Raw genomic sequence first — 11,466 nt, 5'->3', positions numbered from 1 at the left:
GCTTTAGGACTGTTTGGAGTTACCTGCTGAAGACTATCTAGTGGACACTGTACCTAAAAGCACAAACTGCCATTATGTTAAGCACAATAAGGTAAGACACCCTCCATGAAAGCTCTGTGTCCTCCTCCTAGATCTTACAAATTGCAGCCAAAAAAAGTGATTTAGAGGATGACTAGAGGCCTTCAAATACTTTGAAAAACATGCTAAGGAGAAAAAACAACTTCTTTTCAAGGCACACAGTGATTGCCACATCCACTAAATGGGTTCACCACTACATCCAAAGAGGAGAATTTGCTGTCTGGAGAACTTAGAAAAAGTAATGTAGAGACTGAAACAGTAACTTTCCAAATAATTTTAAGGGCAGCAATCCTGGATATTGAATCAAACACAGGAGAAAAGAATGATTCACTCCTTTAAGAATTTCCCAAACCACCTGGAACTATGAACAGAGCTCTCAAACAGGAGAGTCAAACAGCAGATTCCAGACAGACTTAGCAGCAAACCCAATAATCTTTTAACTATCCAGTCTTACTCTAACATCTAGTTCTGTGTTGCTTTTTTTTCTTGGAGGTTTTTCTTTCTAAGCACTACTCAGACTAATTCTCTTTAGCTTGCAAAATCTGACAAGATCACAGCCTGAAGGGGAAAGGCTGCAGTGATAAATATTTAATGGTCTACATCAATAAAATTTATTTTGCCAAGGAGAATGGAAGGAGAGGAAAAGCAGAGAAATAATTCATTAAAAGAACTTCAACTTAGCAATGCCAAAAAAATAAAAAATAAAAAAGCCATGCTAGGGAAAAAGGAATTAAACACAAAGGTTTTAAATAGGTCAGAAGCTTAAGTACTTGACACATTGCAAACTAACAAAGAGCTAAGTTTTTGCAGAATGAAAGTACCGTTACATCTATACTTAACAGCAACTCATCACATTGAAAACAAATATCCCTGGATACACTAGTAACAGTTTCAACTTCTTGCAACACCATCCAACCTTTAAGACCTGCTTAGGACATTGAAGTGTTACTGCTCAAAACCCATTAAGAATTCAACAAGCACCTTGAAGTTCCCTTCATTTCTCAAAGCAAAAGTCTTCCCTATTTTATATTTGATGGGGCAATAAGTAACATTTTCCAGAAGAGAAAAATTCAACAGCAACAATTAAAGAATTTAGTACCAATCTTGGACAATTTTGTACTGCAGTGCTCCCCATAACTGAGTATAGAGCTTAATATTTGCAACCTGTATCATAGGATTTGCAAAAGGAAATGTTTCATCTCTCGTTCCCTCCAATACTGCAAATCACTTACAATGATAGAAGAGTATCCAGCACCTCAGTACATCTTTCAACACCTTTTCCATTTATTCTCTTCCAATCTGGACCTCTTGCAACCAGAAGTCAGCAGGATGGGCAAGGAAGAACATCAGAACCAGTTGTGTTTATGCAAACTAAACAAGTGTAGGAACCCACTAATTCTAGATCTGCTAATGATTTACTATATGGCTTTGAATCCCTGGGTAAGGGATTATTTATTTTTTTGTATGGATAAAGTGGAGACAGAAATACTGTGCAAAGAGGGGAACAGTCTCAGGACAAGCAGATGAAATGGTATTAAAATATTTCACAGCTACTTCAGTGGGATCTGGTAAAAGATAATATATTTAAAACCCTACCTTTTTAGAAGTCTTTCTTTAAAATTATTTAATAGCTTTGTAGGTGAAGTACTTTAACCTCCTTAATGGTGAAATACAGATATGATTAAAGAAGTTGAATTTTGTCAATAACCAAAAAAAGTGATTAAGTGCTGCCCTCTAGTGAAGTCATAAATAGTTTCAGCAGCCAGATTTCAAATCAAGTTTTCATCTTGCAATGAATCACTGGCAAAGCCATTTTAAAAACCTATTACATAAAAAAAAATTAAAATCCTATTTTTTTAAACTTTATTACAAGAATTTAGCAGCAGGCTAGAATATTTAAAATTTTTGTCAGGGTTCTAGAATTAGCCCTTTGTCATACTCAAGAGTATCTTTTCTGTAATGCCACTTTCACTGAAGGCTTAATGACTTCACTACTGGTTACTGGAGCACCTTGACTTTTGCTGTTACTTTTCAAAAGGCTCTCTCATGTGAAGTGGACAGATATATTTGTCACAATTTTTTAATTATTTTTTTTTTGTGGATTCTCAGTCAACTTTTTTTCATGTCTTTAAAAAGAAAGAGGTGCCCACTTCAGGAGCAGAGCAATTAAGAGTCGTAGTATTTGGCCTCAGATGAAGAAACAGCAACAAGAGCTGTAAGGCATTCCTTGCTGGATGATCCTAATGGTACTAGAATTTCACAAATTATAGTTTGCTTTCCAAAAAGGCAGGGATGGGGTCTTCTTTAAGAATTCAAACCACATTACATGCTGTTGTTTTGTGAACCATAGGAGGCAGAAGGCACAATTATGGGTGGTGTTTCACTTTTTTTGGGTCAGACTATCTCAAACTACAGCTGGCCCATTACGTTGGCCTGAACTACAACTGCTACAACAAGAGGATTTCAGGTCAATTTGCTCCTCCAGTCACTGAAACACTGTTTCCACCCAGTGTCAGATGAATGCCTGATGGAAAAGCTCGAGCTAAACGCATGGAGCAGACATTACAGTTTACACAAACCTCATGTATTGTTTCAGCACCAGACTACTTCATACACTCATTTAAGTATTTCTTGAATGCCAGCCATTGAGAACAACTTAAGTCAATTGCTTATACAAAACATTGGACAAAGTTAAAACAACTTCCCTGGAAACTTACCAGGTTCATTTATTAAGGAACAACATTCAAAAACACAAATGTTATATTAATATATTTTTCAACTTCCATATAAAATTAAAAAAACCCAACTTGTTTGATTTTGTCAGCATACTTGCATCTGCAGGTTACAACACCTGGGGAAAGATCAGTACAGAGAATTTTATTAATATCTTCCAAACATTTAGCCAACAAAAAACTTCATATGAGCTTAACATGCAGAAGATGTATCTGCTTCCAGTCTGAACAAGTTTAGCTTCCAATCATTAACACATTCTGGGTCAAAAGTAACTATCATATTACTGTCAAGGCCAAAGACCTTCCTATTTTCCCAAAAATAGGTTAAGTTGTACAATAAAATCATATCTGCACGCAAGCTACACAATTACTTCAGTAATTTATGTCATCTAAATTTGAAATTATGCAGACTTGTGTGGGCTCACTTATATAACTTCATAACAGGATAAAGTATCTGGCCAGCCTACAGCTGTTTCTAACACTGCCTCTGAGTTTGATTTAAATATATTCAGAATTTTAGACAACAGGACTGAGCAATTTAGTTGAACTACGAACTCCCTGTAAGAGCATTATGATAAGAAAAGCTGAGACTGACAAGGTAAGCCTGACTCATGTGCATCATGTGGGGCCTTCTACACGAGACATCCAGACAGAGCAGTTCCAGATCACACAGTATTAAGAACTGTTGCCGTCTATAGAGGTGAAGGTAGCAAAATGAAAATAAGGTTCCTCAGACAATGTTGTCAACAGTTTTAGTGCTATTTTTACCTGTTACTGGTCCATTTTCCTCTGTATCTTCCTTTAAAAATCTGAATAATGTTTCAACCTGAAGAAAAAAAAAATTGAGACAGATTTAAAAATTTTCAGTAAACTGTTAAATGAACAACACAAAGAAGCAATAGTTATTCAGTAGTGTCACACTGAGTATTCCTAGCCAGTCTGAAACACAGATGTAGCAAAAGATGGCAAACACCCACATACTAGATTCACCTGAGGTGGCATTATACTATGCAATTCAAGTTCTAACAAAGGACAAATCATAGAAGTTACCGTTTTGTAAACTCTGCCTGTCACGAGTTAGTAGATCTCACTTTTAAAGTATCACATAAAGTTACTTAATTTTAAAAAGAGAAATATTCCTGCTCTACTACCCTTCCCCTTACTCTTGACCACACCAGCACAAAAAAACCCATCACAACAAAAAGGCTGAAGTTAAGCTTATGCTAATCAGGCATCAATCACCAAGTTCAAGTTCCACATTAAAACTAGGATTTTAGAATCTAATTGTCAGCTGGCAAGGGAATACAGTTCTTCTTGTGTCCTCCCAATAAACCATGAAATCTTGCCACATGCACTAGCCAGCAAAAGCCTTCAAAGGTCACTGAGCCTAAGCACTGATCACAGGATGACAGAATGTTTGAGGCTGGAAGGGACCCCTGGAGGTCCAACCTACCCTGCTCAAAGCAGGGCCACCCAGAGACAGCTGCCCTGGACCAGGCTTTTAAATATCTCCAAGGATTAAGTCTCCACAACCTGAGCAACCTGTGTCAGTGTTCTGTCACCCTCCCTAAACAGATGCCTTTACAAGGAGAACAAACCCATACCAGACATACATGTTAACACTGAAGCACAGATCTTCTTTTAATCCTCTGAACTCCTTTTTTAATGGGGTTATCCACTCTATTACATCATCACATGGAATTTGGATCATGAAGTCAAACTCCACCATTTACCAGTCATCTGCCCCATCTTACACAATATAAACATGTTATCTGGAATTAATGAACCTAACTTAGAACCTACCTAAATAACAAAGCTTTGCCCTTGTTATTTCCTACAGAGAAAAAACCACTTCTGGGAGAAAAGTCCATAGATTGAGCAAGATAAATCTGTTTTCTTCTGAAGACTGGGAAGTTGGAGAATACAGTATATGAAGGGATGTGCACCTGTTAAGAAACAGCTTGTTAGTTACACCAATTAGGAAAAAGCCACTAGATTCAAATTAAAGTACAAATCTAAAATGGAAAGTCAATATTAAGTTCTAATGTTCAGTTATATTCCTAGACCACTCTATATATGAGTCCTACTGGAGAAAAGGTGCAGGGAAAACACTACAAAGACCGTTATTGCATCTTATTTACTTCTAAGTAACTGAACAGTAAAAATAGGCTTCCAAACCCTCAGATTGATCCCATAGTTCCACTGTTGGCCAGAATTCTGGTAAGACTGGCAACATTTTGAAGGAATTAGGGAAAAAAACACATAGTAAGACCATTACAGTTCACAGCTGGTGAAAATTCACAATTGCTGCTGAGTTGTATCTACTGATACAACTGAACTGAATTTCTAAATAGGATAAATAAAAGGTAAACTAGACCAGAAGATGTTACTTTCAGAACTACTTCCCTGAAGAAAAAAATTATCTCCTTATAAATGTAGAGTATCTTGTACATATCCTGACCTGCTCAGTCTCACAAATTTTGCAATATACGTATCTGCTCAGTACCAGTTTTAAGATGTCACCAGGAACAGAGAAACAAAAAAGCTTGTACCAAAGAAAGTGAATTTACCAATTTGACAGCTTCATCCATTTCACGGGAAGCCACTGCCAAAATCTCCGTCGTGGGATTGAAGGTCACACATGTAGCAGAGGTAACTAAGTTCATTATGGCTTTAACTGGTTTAGGGTGGTTGTCTTTGAGACAGACATCAGTAGTATATAAATTCACAACTCCAGAAGTTGAACTACAAAAAGAAAGTAAGAATGACTACACCAAGTATTAACACCTATAGTACATATGACCTTGTTATCTATAGCCACAATTCCACTAAAAATGTCATTTCCAACTATTTACTGAAGTTTGTTACAAATCTTTGTTTGGATCTTGATTTTGCTTTGGAGTTTAAAACAGTACTTAGGAGGGATTTGTTTGGGAATTTTTATTTATACAAAAAGAGGCACACTTCACTGTGCCTTCACTTCACTTCACTGGAGAGCCTTGATAAACCCATCTCTAATGTAAAAGGAATTCAAAGCAATGAGAGCTTGGTATCAAAAGATTCTGAAATAGTTTCAAGCTTTGATTCTTTTTTAATACCATGTAGAGTAAATCCACTTTCAAATCCTCTTCTACAGAGAGCTAAGAAAATGCATACTGTACTAGTCTCATTTAAAAGAACCAAAACACTAGCTCAACTTGCATCTCAGCAAGAAGACTTGGAGAAACCTTTCAAGTTTGTGGCTTTGACTTGAGGCATCTTTTCAAATGCTAACATGCTATCTTCAGGAGCCAACTTAGGAATACAGGAAAGAATGAGAAAGAAGAAAGACTATGAATTGAGGCTTGTACTATAGAAATTGTAATCTCAGTTAGTATGATTTCAAAATTAACTGCTAAACCCTTCTATGGCAAGTGTAATACATCAGGAGCAACACTGATATTAACCACTTTATGCTATTTTAGATATATGTGGATGAAATTAAATTATTATCATAAAACAGACAATATTAACCTATTCACCTCTATCCTAACCTTACTAAAACCCAACTTATTCCATGTTCCTACACTCTCACCACCCACCATACTGAAGAGCTTCAAAATGTGACAGGAAGAAGCTGTCAAATCCAAGTCACTTACCCACATGCCACATACTGGTTATTTTTTGAAACAGCAATGCACTTTCCTTCCAAAGAACCTTCATCTTCAAATTTGTGTAGACACTTTCTGCTTCTCACATCCCAGATGAAAACTTCGCCTTCCTCTGGTTACAGAACAAAGTAGATTATAGAAACCACATATACAGAACACACTGTTCTATTTTGTTAAAATAAACTTCATTAGATGACAATTATTACCTCATTCACAACTGTCAAATATAAAGTACTTTTAAAAAACCCAAGGCATACTAAAATAGTTAACTCCATTCTTTAATGATTGATCACTCGGCTGTATTATTAGGCCATATACTGGCAAACAGACTTTTAATTATCTTTGTAAGACAATTACTTATAAAAACTTATGCAATGTAAATAGCATTATGATTAGTGCTGTTAGAATACTTACTTGAATAGCTATATATTTTACTGCTGTCTGGAGTGAAAGCAGATGCCGTGCATCTTCCATTTACCTTCATAGTGCTAATCAGTTCCTTGGTCTACAGGATGAAGAACAACAATGGTGACAATGATTCTGCCAAAAATCTGTAGGAAAGTTTTTTCCATACTCCTGTCCCACAAAAACCTTAAGTTAGCTACACTGGCACCACAGGGTGTCAGGACATCAACATTTTCAGTGCCTACAGACCAGAGCACAAGCCAATGCTCAGAAGTCCATGACCAATTTCTTATTGCACAGCTACAGCTAAGCTCAATGAACACCCATTTGGTCCCTTGCTGAAGGGTCCTCATTATATAAAGGAACTGAACTTTCTTTTTAGAAAGTGTTTTTTTTCCTACTAAACATTTAAAATAAATGCAGCTGCCATCATATGGCATTTTAAAATTTTAACTGAAAAAATGCTATATGCTTTATGAATCACAGCAGATGGCATGATTCATGGGCACAGTACACCAGCATGCTATTCCCAAAAAAGCAGTCCTAGATTTCCTCCACCCTCAGATGCCCATTTCCATGCTGAGCCCACTCCTGAAGCCATTCCTTTTGCCAGCATGTGTCCATGCTACCAGCTAAAATACATGACCTATGTTTTTTTTCAGTGACAGCTGAAAAACCCCCCAAAATTGCCCTTAGTTCCACCAGTCCCAAGAAGAGCTGCAGAGCCAGATACCCCAAAATAATTCTCTAAAGCTACAGGGAAGCTGATTCAGCAGCTCATTTCTGAAGGCTGGAACAGCATGTGTCATACTTTTGTTTTAGCTGAAAGCTAGATTCCTTTTCAGGCTAAATATAAGCAGATTCTAAAGGGAAAAGGAACCAAGACATTCAAGCTACATGAACCATGAAGGAAAACTACCTTCATTGATAGCAAGTGAAGGTAACCTGAAGTTCCAGTTAGAAGCATAAATGATCCATCTGGAGAGAGTTCAAAGCTTCTGAGAAATCTTTCCTCTACACCTTTAAAAAGAGATTCAGAAGTCCAAATTAGCATAACCTATTTTTTTTTCCCTCAGCATTCAGAGGTCTGATGAATATCAATAACACATGACTCCACTTAATTTTTCATTTCTGCAATATACTGTCACAATAAAGCTACAACTCAACCCTCTTCATGTATGACAAAGCTAACTTTTAGCTTCCCAGACAAAATAAAGCTAAAGTTTACTCAACTAAAAATCCCTGAAGACAAGTTAAAAAAGGCAAGTTAAACAAAGATTCACAATTCACTGCATTTCCTTTTAAAGCACATCCCTATGCCACTTGTATTTGGAACAGCTTCAACTATGCCCAGACACTTACAGCATTATAAAACGTACCTCTTACTTTCTGTACAGGAATAATCCTTCCACTCATCATGTCATACACAAAGAACATCCTATGGTGAGTACCAGTGGCTATAACTTGTTCTCCATCAACACTGAAACAAGCCTTATAAATTGGAAAACTCTCTAAATAGATGCTCTGTATTCTTGGATTTCTTATACCATCAACCTTCGAAAAGAAAAAACATTATTGTGTTAAGGAACATACTAAATACTTTTACATAGGAAATCATTAGCAACTAGCCAGTACAGGAGACTTTAACAGCAAAAGGTTCACCAGTTTGAAGCATTAATCTCTTCCTCTGGGTCTTGGCTCCTCACCCACTCCCAGCCTTCCTGGATATACTTCGCACCTCTTACCCTTCCTTGTTTTGCCCCATGATATTCACTTCTGTTGTGCTTTTCTAAATGGAAACATGTCCTGCAGCCCTGTGGAAGTGCCAAATCTGACTTGTGTCTTTGACCATTTCACTGATACCAGGATACATTGTCAAAGTTCCTAACCAGAGTTATGATCTTAAGTTTTCAGAGGAGCAGGGCAGGAGTGTCCCAGGATGAGCAGCTTCCAGCTGCAGAACAATCTCTCCACTCCCCAAATTATTTAACTGCAATATTACAATTTTCAATGCCAGTGGACTGCTCTCCACACTACAGGCCTTACAAACAACTTCAGGAAATAAAACAATAATCTTAATACTTCTCTTCACTGCAAACCTTAAAAGCAAACATTTTTAAATACAAACCTTCAACTAAAAAGTCTGATACAACTAAGTTTCCCTGTATTTTGTAAGTGGTTGGTATGATGCCTCAGATGGAAATTTCTGCCAAGACATCTTCAACCAAGCAAATTCCATTGTAATCACAGACATTACAACCCCATGTGGGCACCACAGCAATGGGAGAGAGAAGAAGTCTGTCATTCCAAGCTATCTCAGGTATATTTATAAAAGATTCCATACTAGTGACGATTTACATAGTATAGACTGAAAGTCTTCACCTGAAAGAGTGACACAGATCGATCCTGCCCAGCAGTCATGACCACTTGAGCAGAGGGATGAAACTGCACAGTTGCCAGTTTGCCTTCAGCAAAACGTTCCTGATTAGCAGGCAAGCAGGTTGACATCTAGAGCAAAGAGAGAGCAGTTAAAACAAAATAGAACTTCTGTATTCTTGCTTATGCTGATGAACGGACTTGCTCCTTACTCTGCAAGAGCAAGATCTGAAACCCAAAGATGAACTTTCAGACAGCATGACAAGCAAAATGTACAGTGAGTTTGGAAAGTGGCTCCAATGCAGCAGAGCAGACGTACAATGAACTTAGCAGCCTTTCTACTGACTTTGAAATTAACAGTCTATGTAAGACTAGTTGCATGCTGACTCATCTGAAATAGCTATAGAGGAAAGAGTGTAAGAAAATCTAATTTAATACATACAAGATGCTACTTTAGAGAATGTAAAATAACTCTTATGTTAGACCATACATCTCCATTTATTGTTTCATACTTTCATGATGTGATCTATCTAACTGTTGACTCTCTAGTTTCCAGTTACAGGGGAAAAAAAAAAAAAAAGAAATGCATGAGATCACTAATTATACTGCCCAAAAAGCAACAAAGCCTTCAAAGTGTGCATATGGGTCAAACTGAGGTGGAAAGAGCTGGCCTTTACCTTCAGAATTCCTCTTGGCAGGGACTCTGAGGTGGTTATGTAATTGCCAGTCCTGCAGAGCAGATCATCATCTTCATCAGTGTCACCTAATTAAGACAAAGCACATTAAGAAGGCTAATTCCCTAAACACTCCCACATTAAAAGCTACAAATTCTTTACAGAAGCAAGCTAAATCAAAGCACACTGAAGCATGAAAGGACATATCCTGACATATCCAGTATATTATCACATTATTGAAATTGAGAAAACATAAAAAACTATGATTTTCTATGAAGGTAAATAGGGAACAACAGAAAAGCTTATTAGAATAGTAAAGGATTTATTTACTATCACTTGCAGTCTTTCTGGATTTCTTCTGGTTTTCTAAATCAGCCCAGGCAGGAACTCCTCCCATAGCTCGCTGAAACCTGGACGGAGCAGGGTGAAGAGTGAGGAGGAAGAAAGCTTTCTTGAGAAAGTAACTTTCTTCCACACTTTAACTACTTACAAGACACAGAACCTTGCAAGGTTACTTGCACTCAGAACACTAGGCAAGTTTCTAAAATTTTCCCCTCAGCTGTCTGTGTTTTGCTGACTTTCTAAATGTGAAACTCATCCAAAACTGATTCTAAACACCAAAGCCCAGCTCTTTGGAGCCACCTAAACCAATACTAAGACAACCCAAGTACATCTAAAGCTCTGCTTTGCTACCTGACTGTGTTAATATTTCAGTGCATTCTTAAACACTGCATTTTCCATCATGCTATTTACAAAGCCAGGTAGCCCTATAAAAAACTGTTGGTATAACTCCCTAGCAGACAAATTAACCTATGCACCTCTACTGAAAGAATTATTAAACATCTCAGCCTATGCAGTGTTCATACACTTTCTATTTACTATTCTTAGCATTATTTCAGGTTTTAAACTTCTGAAAAGACTGAAAAAGCACTAGCTTTAAACAGGCCAGGTGAATGCTCTGAGTAAAGTGAGTTTGAATGTCATGTGAATTTATCTGATAAAAGTTAGCAACAAAAAGATGAATGAAACTCACTGTTCTTCAAGTCTTCTTTTTAGTTTTTTCTTAGTAAGTGTCTTCTCAGCATCACTTTTCATGAAATCTTTCCTATACCTATGGGTCATGTCAACACTAGAGGGAAAAAGCAGATAGAAAGTGATGATCATTCAAGCTGAACCCACCCTCTTAAGCCTGATATGCAATTCCTACCAGCAAACTTGAACTTACTCTTCCTCAGCTTCATCATCTTCATCCACCCAGGCCGGCTTTTTCGACACGAATTTCCCTTTCGCCTCATTTTCTACTTCCACATCGCTGGAGTCTTTCTGGAGAACGTTCCTCTCTGCAGCGTGAAGCTGAAAAACAACCCAAGCAGAGCATTTGAGCCCAGCCACGGATGGTGCAGGGAGAGGGACCGACGGGGCAGGGGCAGGGGCGGAAGCAGCAGCCCCGCTGGGGCCGCTCCCCGGGCCCTACCGGCGCGGTGCTGGCCAGGCACTGCAGCAGCTCGTCCTCCTCCACGTTGAGGCTGTCCCCGAACACCAGCTCCTCCA

The 11,466-nt window shown here is 37.8% G+C and overlaps 1 protein-coding gene across 1 annotated transcript in view; it reads right to left on the bottom strand.

Annotated features, from left to right (window-relative positions):
* Window positions 1–3,582: 3,582 nt before the first annotated feature.
* UTP18 (UTP18 small subunit (SSU) processome component homolog (yeast)) overlaps window positions 3,583–11,466 on the bottom strand; it is an 11,353-nt gene continuing 3,469 nt past the window's right edge. The window contains exons 2-14 of the mRNA XM_010002761.1: window positions 11,390–11,461; window positions 11,141–11,268; window positions 10,949–11,044; window positions 10,246–10,325; window positions 9,919–10,004; window positions 9,248–9,373; window positions 8,245–8,419; window positions 7,785–7,885; window positions 6,875–6,965; window positions 6,449–6,572; window positions 5,381–5,555; window positions 4,614–4,756; window positions 3,583–3,636 (exon numbers count right to left, since the gene is read on the bottom strand). Of these exons, the coding sequence (XP_010001063.1) occupies window positions 3,612–3,636; window positions 4,614–4,756; window positions 5,381–5,555; window positions 6,449–6,572; window positions 6,875–6,965; window positions 7,785–7,885; window positions 8,245–8,419; window positions 9,248–9,373; window positions 9,919–10,004; window positions 10,246–10,325; window positions 10,949–11,044; window positions 11,141–11,268; window positions 11,390–11,461 (1,422 nt within the window). The 3' untranslated portion in view covers window positions 3,583–3,611. The remainder of the gene's footprint in view (window positions 3,637–4,613; window positions 4,757–5,380; window positions 5,556–6,448; window positions 6,573–6,874; window positions 6,966–7,784; window positions 7,886–8,244; window positions 8,420–9,247; window positions 9,374–9,918; window positions 10,005–10,245; window positions 10,326–10,948; window positions 11,045–11,140; window positions 11,269–11,389; window positions 11,462–11,466) is intronic.

This window comes from Chaetura pelagica, unplaced genomic scaffold (genome assembly GCF_000747805.2).
Source record: "Chaetura pelagica isolate M959 unplaced genomic scaffold, ChaPel_1.0 scaffold47, whole genome shotgun sequence".
Lineage (NCBI taxonomy): Eukaryota > Metazoa > Chordata > Aves > Apodiformes > Apodidae > Chaetura > Chaetura pelagica.
This window is presented reverse-complemented; position numbering and strand designations above follow the sequence as displayed.